Below are 19,102 nucleotides of genomic sequence, written 5' to 3' on the forward strand. Positions count from 1 at the left end.
GATCTCTTGCTTTACCAAGAGCTTCATCTTCATCAAATGTTACGTCCCTACTAATTCGACCTTTCTCTGACCAGGAATATAAATTCTATATGCTTTAGAATTGACACAATAACCCACAAACATACATTTTCTGCCAGTAGCTTCCAGCTTGTTCCTTTTGTCTTTCAACATGTGAAAATATACTGGACATCCAAATATACAAAGATGGTTGATATCAGGCTTAATCCCTGTGAATATTTCTTTAGGAGTTTTGTTTTCTAATGCTTGATGAGGCACTCTGTTCTGAACATATACTAATCTGAATCTTGGGGGGAGGCCCCCAAGTCTAAAAAATTGAAATGGATCTTAAGGGGAGAGACCCCCTAGATCTGAAAAATTGAAATGGCAGAAGAAAAGAGGAGAACACAATAACAAAACCACAAAGAATTTTTTTTATTAAAACAGATAATAACTGTAAAAGCTACATTGTGGTGGACAATCTGTCCTTTTACAAAATGCGACTTGTTACTTATAGCCTTTTTCAGTTACAATACCACGGGTAAATTCCATGGGTAAATGAATATCATGGGTGGATGTCACAATACCATGGGTGAATGAATACCATAGGTGGATGCCACTTACAATACCATGGGTAAATTCCATGGGTGGATGCCATTTTCTATTTAGATCATTCCTCCCTCCTTAAGAAGCAATGGTCCCCATTGCGTGAAGTTCCCTCCTACGAAACCTTTGTTGAATACGAAGAGCCACTAAAGAAAAGGGTTTTATGTGGTTAACCCATAAACATGATAAACGAGGATCCGAGGATAGAGATACCCTGTAATGCTTGTGACCAACTGTGATACTGACAATGTGCGACCTAGCAAATGGACTTCGATGAAGTGTGGGTTTGTGGATGACCTATAACCATGATGAACGAAGATCCGAGGATAAAGATACCCTGTAATGCTTGTGACCAACTGTGATACTGACAGTGTGCGGCCTAGCAAATGAACTTCGATGAAGTGTGGGTTTGTGGATGACCCAAACCATGACAAACGAAGATTTGAGGATAGAGATACCCTGTAATGCTTGTGACCAACTGTGATACTAATAGTGTGTGGCCTAGCAAATGGACTTCGATGATAAGGATTTTGTGTGGTTGACCCATAACCGTGATGTTGATTGTTGATGAAGTAGCAGGTGTCTACATAGCCTGAGGTGGCAGGGCACGTTACCAAAGAACCCAAGTCGGACACTGCTATGCTGAAACTGATGAATGTGAAGCAGGTGCCTACTAAAGTGGGGTGGGAGGGCACGTCTCCAAAGGGAACCTGCTCTGAATGTTGCTCCAGATTTAAAATGGACATAACTCGGTCAATATAACTCAGAATCTTTATTATAACCTGTTTTTGGAAACAGAATGACCATTCTGCATCTTCCCATGTGTTGGAAATCCTTATCTGGACACTCTGGAATCTCAGATTCACGCTGCAACTGTTCCACCGTCACAAAAGTTCTGAAAAAATAGCTGATTTTAAATCAGCGATATCTCCCACATCCGAACTTTGATTCGACCCATTTTTTTTGAAATTGGGTGATTTTTCAAGAGGAGCTCAAATCTGCAATCATTGTTTTGAAATTCTGCACAAAAACTGCAAAAATGATAGGAGAGTCGTCGTCCACCAGTTGTCATTAGAAAACATTCTACAACATAGCTGATTTTAAATCAACAATATCTCCCTCAACCAAACTCTGATTCGGCCGAATTTGTTTTTGAATTTTGGTATTTTTTAGCAAGGAATCCAGATCCGTTATTTTTTTTTTTGTAAATTTTGCATCAAATGTTTCAAATCTAATCTGCAAACTCGCTGCCCAAAAAATTCCTGCAAAAAAATGAAAAAACAAAATTCTTCCCGCTTTGCCCAAGAAAGTGCTTTGTGGAGGTAGTAACACGTGCATAAGTTTGTTGAAAATTGTTGCAAAACTTTGAAACAGAAATATGCATCAAACCGTCATTTCCATGGAGTCGTAACCTAAATCTGATACCACTAATCCGAACCTTGGGGGGAGGCCCCCAAGATCTAAAAAATTGAAATGGATCTTAGGGGGAGAGACCCCCTAGATCTGAAAAACTGAAATGGCAGAAGAAAAGAGGAGAACACACAATAACAAAACCACAAAGAATTTTTTTTATTAAAACAGATAATAACTGTAAAGGCTACATTGTGGTGGACAATCTGTCCTTTTACAAAATGCGACTTGTTACTTATAGCATTTTTCGGTTACAATACCACAGGTAAATTCCATGGGTGAATGAATATCATGGGTGGATGTCACAATACCATGGGTGAATGAATACCATAGGTGGATGCCACTTACAATACCATGGGTGGATGCCACTTACAATACCATGGGTAAATTCCATGGGTGGATGAATAACATAAGTGGATGAATACCATGGGTTGATGCCATTTTCTATTCGGATCATATACAGCAGTAGATGTCGCTTTAACCCAAAGTGATTTTGGAACCTTTTGATCATGTAGCATAGCACAGACAACTTCTAGTATAGACTTGTTCTTTCTTTCGGCTAGACCATTATGTTCGGGGGTATATGGTACAATTGTTTCCTTCTTGATTCCGTCTTTCTTGCAAAATGCTATGAATTCTTTTGACATGTATTCTCCTCCATTGTCGGACCTGAAGACTTCGATTCTCTTTCCTGATTGATTTTCGATCAAGGCTTTGAATTCCTTGAATGTTTCAAAGGCTTCATCCTTATGCTTAAGATAATATATCCATGTCTTTCTTGAGAAGTCGTCGATAAAAGTAATGAAGTAGAGATGACCACCAACTGAATGTATAGGCATCGAACCACATATATCAGAATGAATGAGATGAAGAATGTCATGGGTTTTGTTCTTACTTGAGGGAAATGGTCCCCTTGTTTTCTTTCCACTTGCACAACTTGGGCAGACTCCATCATGACAAGCTTGAACATCGAGAATACCAGAGACCAATTTATTCAATTTCGAAAGTGCATCATAGTGAAGATGAGCCAGTCTGTGGTGCCATAGTTCGCTCAAGTGATTGATATTATGAACCAATGCAAAGAGAGGTCTTCCAGAGATTTTATAGAGTCCTTCAAATCTCGATCCTAAAGTGAAGGCATCCTTCATAGGTGAATCAACATGCCAAGTTAGAACTTTACCTTTGATGAAGGCAACCCTCATCCCTTTATCTTCTAATGTGGATACAGATACCAGGTTCTTCATTAAACCTGGTACATACATAACATCATGCAACAGAATTGATTCCCCAGAATTTAACTGAAATTTAACAGACCAAAGCCTTTCACGGGATGAGTAGAGTTGTCTCCAAGAATGATCTTTAACTTAGTCTCCCTCTCTACCAGATCAGAGAGGACTTCTTTATAACCAGAGAAATGATGAGTGGCCCCACTATCAACTAACCAACTATCCCACGAATCTGGTGGAGAAGAACTAGTAAGAGCAGAAATGAGAATGTATTCAGATTTATTCATTGTATTGCTTTCATACCTGGGAGCCTTTGACTTCTTTTGAGAAGGGCGATGTTCTTCACGATCACTTGAGGAGTCTCTTCTGAATCTTCTATCATAGTTCTTCCTTTGAAAGTCTTTTCTTCTTTTGTCATTGTAGTTGCTTCTAGTGTTGTAGTGATGTCTTTTGTTCTTTTCTGGACAGTCACGAGCAAAGTGACCTTTCTTATGGCAACAGAAACATTCAACCTGAGATAATGATTGGTCATTTCTTCTTTTTGAGTTTTGGGTAGGAGGCTTTCGTGATGGACCTCCTTTTGCCTTCTTCTTCTTGTCGTGAGTGATATATGCAGCGGGCTCTCCCTCTTCATGCTTTTGAATCCTTCCTCTTGCTATCATCCTAGATTCTTCTTGCGTGAGCTTTCCAACAATTTCATCAAATGTCGGAAGGACATTGTTGTTGTTGATTGTAGTAATGAAGATTTCCCAAACAGGAGGGAGACCTCTAAGAGTCACAACTACAAGTTCCCTATCTGGCACATTTTCGCCAACCCTCTGCAATTGATCTCTAAGGCGGGAGATCCAAATAATGTAGGATTGAACTGTTTCCCCTTTGTTCATCTTAGTTTCCTTGAGTTGATCTTTCAGAGTGATAATTTCATTCAAGTTGTTAACCTCATACATACCAGCTATCTTGTCATACATATCTTTGGACTTTCGTAAATTCCCAACATAAGCAAGTAAATGATCTTGTAAACCATCAACTATAATTTGCTTTGCTTTGGACTCACCTTTCTTGTACTTGTTCTTGAGAGAAGCGGAAGCATTTTCTGGAGGTTCGGGCATCCTTCCTTGGATGTATTCCAACACATCATTGTTGTCAGCTATGATCTCCAATCTGACTTTCCATGCAGCAAAGTTTGATGCATCACCCAACTTTTCATGCTCCTTGAAGGTAGAGGATGACATCTTGATCTTGAATAGGCGATCTGCTATCTGACGGAGAGGGCTTCAAATCTTGTCTTCTCTTGGGCTTGACTTTCACCTTAGCTCTGATACCATGTTAAATTTTTCAGATTGTTCTATGTTGTATCAGTTACTTTAGCCCAATTTATCTTTTCATTAACAGTGCATCCAATTTGTCAGTAGTATAATCAATCATAAATGTAACTGAAGAAAGAACAACATATGCAGTGATAGAGAAGACAATAGCACAACCATAAGAGACAGCAGATTGGTCCAAGACCAGGGAAAAACCCCACTAGGGGGAAACCCTTTCAAATCTTCTTCTTTAGTAGATCGTCATGAAAAGTTTACAACAGTACAATGAGCCCAATACATATAATTTGCAGTAGAAAACAATAGATCAGATCTATAGATTTACAGATCTGTAATAACAGCAGAGGAACTCAGATCTACCAGATCATTGAAGATGACTGAAGCCAAGATACCAAAAACTCAGATCTGAACTGGGTCACCCTCATCAACATTGTCTGCGAGCGACTGAAACCTCAGGTCGCTCTCATGAAGGCGGTATGTGTGCGACTAAAACTGCACAGTCGCTCTCAGGAGATCATTGTGCGTGCGACCTCGGCCCCGGACTGTAAAAACCCACAGTCACACCCTTAAGGAGTTGTGCGAGCAACCAAGAAGGCCAAAGTTGCTCTCTGGTTGAGTTGTGCCAGCGACTGCACTGTCAAGGTCGTTCTCAGGACTTCCTAGTGTGAGCAACCAGGGACCAGAACCTTCTGAACTCAGAGTCGCTCCCTCTGAACTGTGTGCGAGCGACCAGAGAGCCAAAGTCGCTCTCTTGACCTCTCTGTGCCTGCAACCATGGACGGAAAACTTCTGATCTGTGACAGCGACCGAGATCCAGAATACCCAAACCCAGAGCAAACCTTACGCCTATACTCTCAAACCCAATACGAACTTCTGTCGATGAACCTGTGCGAGCCAAAACAAAATAGAAGAATAAAACATGCCTTGATTGAGTGTGTCCAAATGAGCTTGAGGTCTCTTCCTTTTATAGTTTTTCTTGAGGGTTTACTTGGGGTTAAGATTGACCCAAGCAGTTACTCATGTGGTTAGAGCCGACCCATTCCATAATGTATGCATGAATAAAATAATTCAAAACTTAATTTCTGCTTAACCAAATTAGGTGATCTTTAGGTCGATTTTGGTCCTCTCGAAAAGAGGAATTTAATGCACATATTATCTTGATCATTTGATTTGTTCAATGTGGAATTTGACCCTAGTTGCAAAATTAACAATTATAACTCATTGGTAATGAATTATGAATATGGTGCTTCGTGAAACGTTTCATTTCACGTTTGATATTATGTGTTATAGTTTGGTAATGGTTACAAGCACAACTTTAGTGATGACAAATGTTATATATTGAATTTTGAAACTTAAAGGTTGATGAGAATCGAGATGTTGTAACTTGTGGACCTTTGGTTGATGAAGATTATAACTACTAGATGATTGATGTTATATGGTTTAATCTATGTTTTTATGCTTTTTATCATTAATTCATCATTCTACATGCTTTTGTTGAAACTTGACATATATACATCAAAATATATAAAAATATCTATTATATAAAAAATGCTCTCGGCCTAGAAGCTTCGGAAAATTGTCACTCTCGTTCCTACTTCCAAGCAGCCTTGTTTTGCTCCTAAATGGTTCAGAAATGGTTAACAATCACTTTGCTACTGATTCTCTCCTCTTTGTGTGAGTTAACGAAGATTTTGTTGATGGTTATCTTGCATGCTTAGACACTTTTGCATTGTTTTAGTTGCAGAGGTCAACCCTCATGAAACTGATTTTTGGCTTATTGGGTTACATTCCCCTCCTCAGTGGATCCCTACCGCTTGATCTTATTCACCCCAAAGTCATTGTCCATTATTTGATAGTCCCTTTTGAGATTGGTTTGTTGCCTATGGCCATGTGAGATCAGTGCTTACAAAGGTTGCAAAGCAAGTGACATGTTCGGCATCATAAAGATCTCCCCTTTGCACGGAAGTTGACAATGGTTGGATGCATTCTTCAAGCCTCTCATGTGTTTTATGTTTCTTGTTGGTTCCCCAACAAAGCCCAATTTATCAGCTTGAGTGGATTTTGTGGGTATAATTGTGGTGTAAGTATGGTGGGGAGTGGGATCTTCCTTTGGCTCCTTGGGGCATGTGCAATATGCTCAAGGATGAGGGGGGCCTTAGTTTGATTAACATTGTATCTCAAGGTAGTATTCTTGAGGCCAAATGGGTGGCCCTATGCCTTGAGGGAATGATGTTCTAGCCAGATTTGTCTCTGCATAAGATGCTTTTAACTGAACATTTGGGTAGAGTTCGAGAGGTCTTTCGTTTATATGATATTATTTCTAAACCCTATTTTTTCAAGGTACAAGCTCTCTTAGCTTCGAAAGCATTTGGTTAGCCTAGAAAGTTGTTATAGGTCTAATCTAGTGGCATTCATAAGGCATTCAAAAGGTTGGGATCTAGCTTGTCAACAAATTTGGAGTTGGAGGTAGTTAGGTGATTGTGTTGTGGAGTAGCCTCACTTCCAAGCATGCAGGCTGAGCAAGAAAGGAAACTTCTTCTACAGAGATTTATGGGATCCTTGTACTTGCTCCAAGGAGGAGTGGCATTATCTTGCTCAAGAGTATGGTCTTCTCACTTCTAATAGTCTTTCCATTATGGAGTTGTGAGTGAGTTGTGAGCTTGTGAGACCTTACTCTGAGTCTAAGCTGTTTAAGATGCCTATGCCATTTTGGAGAGACTATGGGTAGAGCTTTGGTCATTCACATTTTTAGTATGACTCTCATCATATGTACACATCTCTTCATCCAAGACATCCTCTCTCTCCAATCCTTAAGGCTAGTTGGTTATCTAAGGATCCGAACGAGCATTGGATATGTGTTGAAAATAGTAGCAAGAAAGGTTTCTTTCACTTGTGCCTTAGTCAAAGATACCTCAATGAGTTCTTCTTTAGTATGCTCGAGTTCCTATAAGTTAGGAATCAATTCTTATAAGTTAGGATGAATTCTTAAGATTTAGGATGAGTCCCTACAAATTAGCACAAATTCCTATAACTTAAGATGAGTTCCTAAAAGTTAGGACACGTTATGAAGCAGTTAACTAATATGCAAAAGTGGAAGGCCGAGTTTATTGTCTTCTAGTGAGAGTTAATTTGGGAAAAGGATAAGTGATTGAATCTCAAGCTCTAGAATTGAGATGAGACAAGTTGGATGAGTTAGTTAACAAAGTTAACTCGTCAATCACAAAATCAATTCCTAAATATAATTTGCCAGATTTAGCCATTCGAATTGCTTATAAGGACGATGAAGGCACAATTGTAATCATTCTTCTTGAGCACAAGTGTTGTGTGTGAACTTGTAAGAGTGACAAGAACGAGAACGAGCTTGTGTGCGAGAATTCATGGAGGAAGAACTGCCTTGGGAATGTGCTAGGAAATACGAACTTATTTCCTAGGATTTGCGCAAGGATTTCGGAGCTCATCCAGGCAAGGCAAGAAGGCATAAGGATCGGGGGTCTTTCAGGGGTTTCAAGCTTAGTACAAGCAGAGAAAACCAGATTGGTTTCTATTGAAACAAGATAGTTTTTGTAAGAGATCTATTGTTCATTCTTCTATCAATAAAATTCTCAAACAAGCAAAGGGTTTTCCCAATTGGGTTCCCTAGAAAAAAATGAGTTGTTGAATTGTGTGATTGTATATTTATTTCTGTTCCTATTCTGCTGCAAAATAAGTAGAGAAATTCTGTGTCTATATGAAAAGAAATTAGTTTTCAGATCGTTCATAATAGCAGTTGCAGAATTTCTTGGATTTTCTACAATATGTCATCATCAATGTCTCTGGTCTGTTCAGTTAACTTACAAGCTGAGGGATTTTACCCGGTTGGTGATCTATCTAGGGATTCCATCCAAAGCCAAGTTGGCCAAGATTGGTCTCTTGGGTGGCCTCTGTCTAGTCTGCCAACATTCAAAGACTATCAAGCATATCTTCTGGAGTTCCAGTTTGCCAAGCATTATTAGAGTTCTTTTGGGGATCAACATTCTGTGTTACTTCAGGGCAGGATTCACTGGCACATAGCCTTGTTTCAGGATTTCCACTCTCTTGTTCGCGAAGCTTTCATTGGGATTAACATTGTTTGCAGATATCGGCTTTGGTTTTTCTATGGCAACTCAAGTGCAAGTTTGTTTTGCTTAGGAGTCTAGTTGTTTGTCAGTATTCAGTTCTATGTGTAGAGATGTGGCGCACCATCAGTTTTTGGCAGAGGGAGTTATGCTGATCAAATATGCTGAATCTTTGGATCCCACAAAGTATTCTACTTTTATTTCTCCTTTAGTAGCTCTCAGGAAGAGGTGAGGAAGTTCATTGTATATACCCTTCCGCTTTTGGCATTTCTGGTTGCAAATCATTTTTCTGTAAATATAAGACATATTTTTCCAAAAAAAATATTGCATTATACCTAAAGTAATCCCTTTCTCATACACGGCCTGAAAATTTTTTGCATTTTCAATTGCAGATACTTTCCTGTCTGGGCCGAGTAGGAGCAGTCCCTTGTCACTCCGCTCTTATTTAGGTAATTTGTATTCTTTCATGCAATAAGGCCTCGGCTTTCTTGCCCAAACAAAGGCATTTTTGAGGGGGGTAAAGTCTGTTTTCTGGAATAGGGCCAGTCTTGCCATTCAGTGAAGATTATGTGTCAAATGAAAATTTAATCATAAAACAAAGCCATTTGACTTGTGATTCAATGCGGGCTTGCTAACTTATCATTGCTTAACAAAAGCAAGCTTCTCCCACGCAAGCTGTTAAAAAACATAACAAAATACTCACTAAAATAACATAACAAAACACTCACCATTTCTTGGTAACAAAATGCACATTGTGATTGCAACTTACATGATTTTACATCAATTTCAACTTTCCAGCTACTAACGATGACGATGGATTTTGCACCTTGTAAGTTGTTCCGTACTCCAATTTTCCAATAATTTTGTTGTAAATACACTGTTTTCTAATTAGCATGCAAACCAGGAACATATTTGCTATATTGCCTAATAATTATAAATCACTGTACCAGAAAATTTTGAAAAAATAAAATAAATCATTGTACCAATTTTTTTTTAATAATTAAAAAAACAAAGAACAACTAACTATTCACCACCTAAAAATGGGAGTCAACGGCTGAAAATTCTCAGACAGAGGCCGAACTATAGTTTCCATCTGTACTTGTCCGGTTGCATATAGATAAAGTGAATTGGGTCTAACTGCAACAAACAACCTATTGCCTATGTCAACATAGGCAGGTGTTTTGCTCTTAACAAATCATTAAGGAACTCAATTTCACCAGAAGATGTATCTTTTTTAAGAACTGTGGTCTTTCTCACCTAGATGAATAATTTGAAAAGTCACTTTCATGAAAGTGACACAAATTTCATTCAATTACAGAAACAATAAATCAAACCCAGTTACTCATAGACATTTAAACTCTAATAAAATTATATATTATTAAAGCAAACTAAAACCGAAGGTGAATGCACTCCATGGATCGCAATTGTTGCCATTAAGGACATAAGAACTTGAGAGAATGGCTATTTATTTATTTTTATTTTCACCGAGAGTAATAGTAGTTATCTGGCCAGACGAAGAAAAAGAAAAAGAAAACCTACCGTCACAAAGACCATGTCTGCCCCATGAACAGCTGCCTCAACTAGAGCCTTGCTCTCCTCTGCAGCATGGATACCAATATCTGGGTTCCCACCTGCTCCAAGTCCTCTTGTGGACTTCTGACCAATCTGTAATCGGTATTCAGCACTCACAGGTGACATTTTCAATGCCTGAGCATCTGTGTTGATAACCCAGAACTCCACACCCTCCATATGACTCTCAATCATTCTGTTCACAGCATTTGAGCCCCCCCCTCCTACTCCTACAACCTTAATTGTGGCCTCATTGTAGTTTGGAGTAGAAAGCGAGTCTTGCCAGGGACCAGACACCGTGTTTGCATCCTCTTCTTCTCGAAAACCTGCTACATCTCGTCCATCATTCCAAAGAGTTGAAGCTCGAGGATTCAAATCAAAGAGGGAATCTTGGTGACTGTAGGAAGAAAATGGTGGCGATGCTGATCTTACAAGATGCTTACACCTTTGACCATTTCTTAAATGCCCTGCAGCTGCAGAGCTTGCCAGGGACTTCACATTATTTCTTGTAAGTGCTGCATTCTTCTTCATGCACTCTAGATGTTCATTCTGTAGTCGAATACTGACATGAGGACAGAATCCAAACATGATATTCACAGGCTCTACATGGCTCCACAGTTCCATGGATGAATTAACAAGCCTTGGCAAAACATTTGCCAGCTGACATGATTTGGAGTTCAGAGAAGAAGATCCCCTAAAAGATAACAATGAACTTAGTGAATGGGAAGACCAATCTCCTGAAAATACAAAATGAGAAGATCCCTGCGTTACGAACTCATGAGATCTCCTGTTTATGGTGCTTTGGCAAGTGATTCCTCCAGATGGTCGGGAAACTGAACTTATTGAAGATGGTGGCCCAAACTGAAGAGAAAAAGCCATTTTCATGGACATCTAGATTCTAAAGACAATGACCTAAAATTCCAAGTAGCAGCCTCTAACATACACCAATTAAGTTCCACAAGCCCACTCCATCATGTTCTTCTTCTTCGGCAAGAAGGATAAGATTTGTTTACACCACACATGTTTTCAAGCCCACCCAAATTTATTATATGTACATTGGACAAGAAAAAATGACTCCAAAACATCTTCCCCGCAACACTCGCGAGGAAATCTTTTGGAAGCTCTTGAAGCCCAGTGCAGTCGTACCGAAAATACAAGAGCACACACCTGCACAATGGAGATTTTTAAATGAATAAACAGTAAAACACCAAAGGACGCGTTGAAGCCTCTCTTCAATATAGGCAACAGTATATGCAGTAAGTCTTGGACTGGGGTTGCATTGCCAAGGAAATGGGTTCTCAGTTCGACACAATACAGTTCAAATCCTAAAAGACGCAATCCCTCAAAGACGAATAACAATGTACAACGACTACTTCAATTGTACAAACAACAATGCCACTTTGCTCAAGATGCCTACCCAACTGGACCAAATCTGTGAAACCCACCAAGAGTAGCTGATTTCCCATTAAATCTTTAGGGTTAATGTTGCAAGCGTGAATCCACAGTCACATCGAAAGCAGGAATTGATGACAAAGATGCAGAAAGACTCTCGAGACTTCAATGTGAATAAAATAAAATTCATCAAACTAAAGCAACCCTCGGAAATGCAAGAAATGTTCCCAATATTTCAAAATTCTAAATGACATATAATAAAAACAAAATAAATAACTGAATAAATTAACTACTGTACCCTGTGATCAAAATGTAGCAATTTGATAGATCATCTGCACAATTTCTCCGCTTCTACCAGATATTCGAAACTTACTGCAGTGATGTTTTCGAAAATATCTTAGAGGTAACTTGAATTTCTAAGACTTGCAAGAGAGGATGGTAATTACTGTGTTTGAGTGACATGTTTTCGAAAATATCTTAGAGGTAACTCGAAGTTCTAAGACTTGCAAGAGAGGATGGTAATTACTGTGTTTGGAGTGACAGTGTCTGTGCTTATTGATTCGTCTATGGAAGAAAAAATTATGACGAGAAAAGGAGCAACAGTCTTTATAGTATTTGCAGGTGTCGTGATTCCGTCTCTATCATTTTGATTTTATGATATTTTGGTGATACTTACTTGGGTTGCTTTATGCTTCAACTCAAGATATCACACCGACAACTTTAACCACGTTTCTCAAGCCATCCATGTGCAGTAATAATATTGGCTTTTGGGTTTTGTTGGTCGTTCTTTGGTTTTGGTACAGTGATTGAATTGAAATTTTTATAGCTGAGATTAATTAATATATAAATTGATTTTTATATTTAATTTTTTTCTTAATTAATTTTATTTTTTTAAATCTATATGTTTAAGTTATTTTAATTTGCAGAGTCCAGGTGTTTAATGTGTTTTGTTATGTTATGAATGAATTCATATATTCAAAATTTATTTTAAACAATGAGAAATAATAATCTTATTATTATTCTTATTTGGTGTTATATTGTGTTATTTTTAAATTTTTATAATCTTAATTCGCAAAGACATATATAAATTTATTTTTTTAAGTTTTTAAATATTATTTTAATTATTAGTATTAAAAATGTTTAGAGTAATTAATTTGATAAATGTGTGTGATATAAAATTATGTTAGTGATGAAAGTTAATATTCAATTCCCCACTATTTATCTTAAAATTTCTTTAAAAAATGAACCATTATAATATACCAGCTTTACATTTTTAAAACAATAACATAAAATTTTACTTTTAAACTTTTAAAAAATTACTAATATTAGCGCATTAAGAAAACTTACTTTACCATTTGTTATGCACCAAAAATTTTACTTTATTATTTATTATGTAAATGAGATGAAAAATGCACTATTAAATAAAAATAAATGTTTTATTATTATAAAGTAAAAATAGCATTAAATTTTATTTTTTAACTTATAAAAAAAAAAAAATTATTAATATTGTTGCATTAAGAAGATTTATTTTGCCATTTATTAGGTACTTAGAGATTTACTCACTAAATCATTTATTACGTAAGAAAGAAAGAAAAAAGAAATTATTTTAATGTCTACGAGGTTAAAGATAGCCTATGGGACAGATTGCTTCTTCATTTGCTTGATGTATTCGGCCCTTTTCCTGTGAAGCTTCAAAATAAATGCTCCCAGCTTCTCGACAAACCCCTCGCTAAATAGATTATCCCAAGAGCTAGCTACCAGCATATCTGCATAATTTTCCATGTTGTCTTTGAAGGCTTCACATTCTAAAATGAAATGTTTTTTTGTTTCCACTTTTCCGGAAGAACAAAAAATGCATACTCTTTCCTCCCACACTTCTTTTGGCCTTTTCCAGCGCCCTGTTTCACAACGGAGTTGATGAGAATTAGTCCTTAAGTGAGTAATAAGAATTTTGGCTCTCCAAGAGATATTGGCCTCTATGTATGCTTTTGGTTGATGACTATGAGTGGGATTAAACACTTCAATATAGTACTTTTTCTTTCTTCCTAGCTCTTTATCCCAAGTATACTTGTGGAACTTTTCCATAACAAAAGTTTTTATCTCTTTGTTGTTTATGGGACACGCGTTCAAGCAAATACCCCATTTACTAAACCATTTGATATTTTGTTGCATCCAAGTATTTTTTCTCTTGCACAATCTGTCATTAAAGACAACCTTAGGCCATCTACCCTCTTCCATTTGCTCAATTTTTTTAAATACCTTATGACTCGCACCATAGTAATTGCTTCAATAGGAGCAGTCCCTATTTCACTTAACAAGATGGCATAAGGAACTGTGCATTTAATCTTAAATTTGTTTGTAATCAAACGCTTCTAAATTTTCTGAATTTGTCTCCACTGCATGTCGGATGTACTGTTGGCCCATAGTTCACAACCATAGAGAATCATCAGAATCACTAGAAGCCCAAAAAGAGTTTGAGTGGTTTTCCAGTCCCATAACTCTGCCTCACCTATTTTGAAAAGCATAAAATGCTTTCCAACCCCCCAAAGTTCTTTTCTTTCTACACCCATTACAGCTTAGATTTTTGTTGAAGTCAATTCCGAGATATTTGTAATCCGCAACTTCTTCCAGAATGTTGCCTTCAAAGTAGAACTTATGTCGGTTATGTTTTCTTTTCTTAGAGAAAACCACTACTTTCGTTTTGTTGATATTGACTTGCATCCCCACACTTTTACAAAAATGCTCCAAGGATAGTAAGTGCTCTTGCAAACCAAGAGCCGATTTAGCAATCAGAATAAGGACATCCGCATACAAAAGAAGCCTTATAACAAACTTGCCCAAATAGATACCGTCACCCCCTTGCGAATTTAACCACTCCTCAAGCTTGTCGATATATAAACCAAAAAGGGTAGGAGACAGTGGGCAACCTTGCTTGACCCCGATATTGCTTCTGAAACTTTCAGAAATACCTGCTAAAGTTCTAATTTTGACTTTCACCTCTTCATACAGCTTATGCACAGTTGCTCTAAAATGTTTAGGAACCTCAACTTTCTCTATTTTGTGCCCAAGCTTATCCCTAGGAACCGAGTCAAACGCTTTTCTTAAATCAACAAAACAACAAAAGACTTTTTCCTTTTTCTCCCAAACTTTTTTAATGATGTGCCTTAAAGTTATAAATGAAATGAAAAATACACTATTAAATAAAAATAAATATTTCATTATTACAAACTAAAAATAGCATTAAATTTTATTTTTGAACTTTTAAAAAAAATTATTAATATTGTTGCATTAAGAAGACTTCCTTTACCATTTGTTAGGTACCTAGATATTTACTCACTAAATCGTGTATTATGTAAGAAAGATGAAAAGTGCATTATTAAGTGGAATACTTTTTTTTGGTTATAATATAAAAGATATATATAATGATAAAAATGTATGTTTTATATGGATAGTATGATCAAATAAAGTTTTTTCTAATATAAATGTTTAATCAATTTTTTTTATAGGATTATGTTTTAATTGTTTTTATAAATGTAAGTCTAAAAATAAAAAGAGAGATAAAAAGATAAAAAAATATATAATTTTGGGTTTGGAGAATGTTTTAAAATTATTTTTGTTTCGTTAAAAGTTTTTTTAAAGAAATAGGTTAACTATCTGGACTTAAAGAAATAGGTTAACGATCCAATATCCAGAGGCATCTCGCACAAGTGAAAGCCTACCCCCTTGAATAATAGTGATTCCAGGTGACATGGTTTTCCTTGAATAACAATGATGATTCATGTGGCGTGGTTTTCCTTGAATAACAATAATGATTCAGCTCGCATTAGTAGATAGTACCTAGTGATAGTTGTCCCACTGCTGGTTTGGCAGTTGATAGTTGTCCCACTACTAGTTTGACAATTGAGTTATGATAGATTTTCCCACTATTTAAAAAAAAATAAACATATAATTAATTTTTTAGTTTTTAGTTTTATTTAATGAATTTTTTAAAGATAAATTAATATTATATGGTGTAGAATGGATGATGTGTTTTTTATCTAGAAATGTATCATATCCTCTAATGTGGTTTAGGTAATAATTCAAATAGTGGCATTGAATTTGGCCTGCTTATATGCTTCTTGTAATAGAAAAAGAGAGATGTGTCAAGGAGATATATGACTTGCGGTAGAATGGTTCGATGGGGACTTTATTGTAGCACCCTACCTTGTGAAGGGTGTAAATGTTTAAGGATTCCTCGAATTAATTACATTTTCTTTTAGTTAGTTGCAATACTAGGTTTAAACACTACTTACAATAACTGTGTATTGGTATTTGCTCAAGTTTAAAAACTACTTATAATAACTTAATAACTCTCTATTGATATTTGCTTTACTTGAAATAAAATTACTAACATTGAGTGTAACAATAGCTTTATTTTATGCATTATTAAATGGTATGCCTTAAACATTTAAAAGAACATTTGAATGGTCCACAGGGTCTTAGATAGACGATGATCGGGTGCTCTGTTAAGACACTCCTTGATGTGAAGTCACCGATTCAATTCCCCGGCCCGAGCGGGGTGATATATTGAACATGATGAATGTGTAGTCCTGCCAAGCTTACAACAACAACAACAACAAAACATTTGAATGGAAATTCATCTAAGAAAATTAGTAGCATGTTACTTTCAATTTTGGACAAAAAACCATTAAAATTTATTAAGAACAATGATTATTTTACTATTTGAATTTTTCTTGCCATATAATAAGTTCAAATGTTCCAAAAAATAAAAAAATAAATTATAGTCCAAGCAACAAAAGTGCTTCTAAATATTTGTTGTCACTTGCCCATAGTGGAACAATTATCCTCCTTGTCAACTAGGAACCTTATTGACTTCTGACCTCCATGAAAACCTTTGGTTACCTTGCTCTCTATATTTGAACATCGAAGAACAAAATTGATTCATAAACAGTGGACCTATGGTACATCTATCTCTTCAACATGAATCCTCTACATAACAAAAAATTGATCTCTATAGTTTGAATGAGCTCTAGTCAAATCACTTGGATTCACTACTAGTGTAGTAAATGAACTTTTGTTCCCACAGGATCAAACCTAGTAGCGTAGATCTATCAAGTTGAATATTATGTCATGTTATTAGAATTTGCCCACACAATCCCAAGCTCTCCTTACCAACTACATTAATTAATGCCATCTACCCATTCATAACAAATGATCGATATTTATGTATTATGAAGAGGTTCAGATGTTGTGTGTGTGTGTGTGTTCACTTGTTAACTCCACTCCTAAGCCATTAATAGATCATGTAGTGACACTGCAGTCATTCCACAAGTAAGAATACACTTCATTCCAAAGCTCATTCAACATTAAATTGTGACTATCTAAAGCACCATTCTCTAAGCCTTCACACTATATGTAAATCGTTCATTATTGCACTCCTAATCTATCTCAAGTATACATTTTAAATATTAATTTTGAAGAGTAGATAAGACAAACGCACCATTCACTTGAGATAAATTCCAACCAATAAGAAAACAATTTTTAACTCAACCCAATTCTTTGAGAATAACATCCAATTCACATAGCTCGGGAGGTGGACATACAACTAACCCAAAGAATGTATGGGTAGGGGAAAGGTGTATGACCCATCCAAGAAAGAATTGCAGCTAAGCAGGATTTGTATGGCTTAGCCATAAAGGAATTGCAGTTCAAAGGGATTATACGACCAACCAAGGACAGATTGCAACTCAAAGGGATGCATATAGCCTCGTGGGAAATAGAAAAATGCTTAGCATCCCATAACATCCAACAAACCAAAAACAATCCTATGTCATCCAATTTGGCAACTACCTAAATTATTACAATGTTAGGTCTCTATAATACTAGTGTATTCCCTCATTTTTGTTGTCAATGTATCACCCTTATTGTTATTTTTGTGCCCATGTAGTCCCCATATTTTTATTATCGTGTCCCATAGAAGCCCACTATTGTTATCGTTGTGCCCTTACATTATTATTGTTATGTCGACTCTAATTAAATTATGACCCCTTAGGCTCCTATATATAGAAAGGAGGTTTTGTCATTTGAATCATCCAAGAATTGTTCATTTTTGTAATGTAAATGAGGTTGCCCCCCCGAAGAGGCTGATTTTGAAGTCGTTAATCTATCTCTTCTTCTATTTTGTGAGTTGGTTTCATAACATTTGGTACGAGGCCTTTGGATTCTAGGGTTTTGTTGCTTCAAACAGGTCATCGTGGCATTTTCATTGCAACTATTTTTCTACGAATCTTCGAAGGCTAAAATTAAAACCACGTGGACCGAAATCTTGGTAAGCCTCGTGTGTGAATTTCAGATCTTGTCTCGCTATATTTTTGGAGATATGATCCGAGGAAGTTAGGGTTTTTGCAGGCTCCAAAATTCCATCTCAAACAGGTGACATTGGGAAAATTGTCATAACTTTCTCACGGAGCATCAGATTTAAATTTTGTAAAAAGCGAAAGAAAGAGGACGGACTATAGTTTCTTGGGTATCATTTTCAGGTCCTAAGGTCGAAAAAGTGGCACATGGCACTCCGTACAAGTTCACTCTACTGAACTAATCTATAATCAAGCCATCGCTAGAGATTAGGCATAACTCTTTCTTGAAGAATCCAATATCGATCAGAATTGTTGGGTTGCAAAGAGGAATTGAAGGGTTACTACAAGACGAAATTTCAGAACTTGGAGATCCAAAATTACAGAGTTACAATCGTTTCAAGATCGAGCTCCTAAAAGCAAGAAAATGTGTGTGTATTTTTTTTAAATTGCATAACTTTTATTGGTTTGTAGATTTCTATGGAGTGGTTTCTGAGAGGCTGAATTCAGATATTCCACAGTGTTCATCTTTTCATTAGTCGAAGTTTCGAGCCTAGACCAAGACTCATCATCAGGACTCATAACTTTTGTTTGAAAAAACAGTTTGAAGTGATTCAAAGGGCATAGTGAAGCATAGATATCATTGTTTGATTTCAAAATGACTCTAAGCAAGAAAATGGAAACACCTAGTAAGCAACCAAAAATCTCTACTATGACACATGAAGAAGAAGAAGAAATGCAACATGATATATCAAAATTACGAGACCAAGTGCAACAAATTTCGCTCTCACAACAAGTAACCAAAAAAGAAATGGAAGCTAAGATGGATGGTTTGAAGAATAGCTTAAAATCAGACATGGAAGATTTGAATACTGGCATGAAATATAATATGGATGTTATAGAAGCAAAAATGAAAGGAAACATGGAATATTTTAAGAATGGTTTAAAAGCAAACATGGAAGGTTTGACAAAGTTGCTACAAGAAATGCTTCCTAATGGTGAAAAGGTATTAGATGAAACTCATGATGAGAACAAAAGAAATGTTAATCATGATTTTATAGACTCTAACATTGGATTGAAGACCCACCATATTGCAAAGATCGACATGAGAAAGTCTGATGGCAAGGATCTGG

At 36.5% G+C, this 19,102-nt stretch overlaps 1 protein-coding gene across 1 annotated transcript in view; it reads right to left on the bottom strand.

Annotated features, from left to right (window-relative positions):
- Nucleotides 1-12,267, bottom strand: part of LOC149155453 (cell division protein FtsZ homolog 2-2, chloroplastic-like) — a 488,563-nt gene extending 476,296 nt beyond the window's left edge. Inside the window, exons 1-2 of the mRNA XM_089445548.1 lie at nucleotides 11,915-12,267; nucleotides 10,195-11,391 (exon numbers count right to left, since the gene is read on the bottom strand). Coding sequence (XP_089301674.1) covers nucleotides 10,195-11,115 — 921 coding nt within the window. The 5' untranslated portion in view covers nucleotides 11,116-11,391; nucleotides 11,915-12,267. The remainder of the gene's footprint in view (nucleotides 1-10,194; nucleotides 11,392-11,914) is intronic.
- Between the last annotated feature and the right edge of the window lie 6,835 nt (nucleotides 12,268-19,102).

This window comes from Pinus tabuliformis, chromosome 9 (genome assembly GCF_031772625.1).
Source record: "Pinus tabuliformis cultivar Carrire ecotype Pingquan chromosome 9, CPIR1, whole genome shotgun sequence".
Lineage (NCBI taxonomy): Eukaryota > Viridiplantae > Streptophyta > Pinopsida > Pinales > Pinaceae > Pinus > Pinus tabuliformis.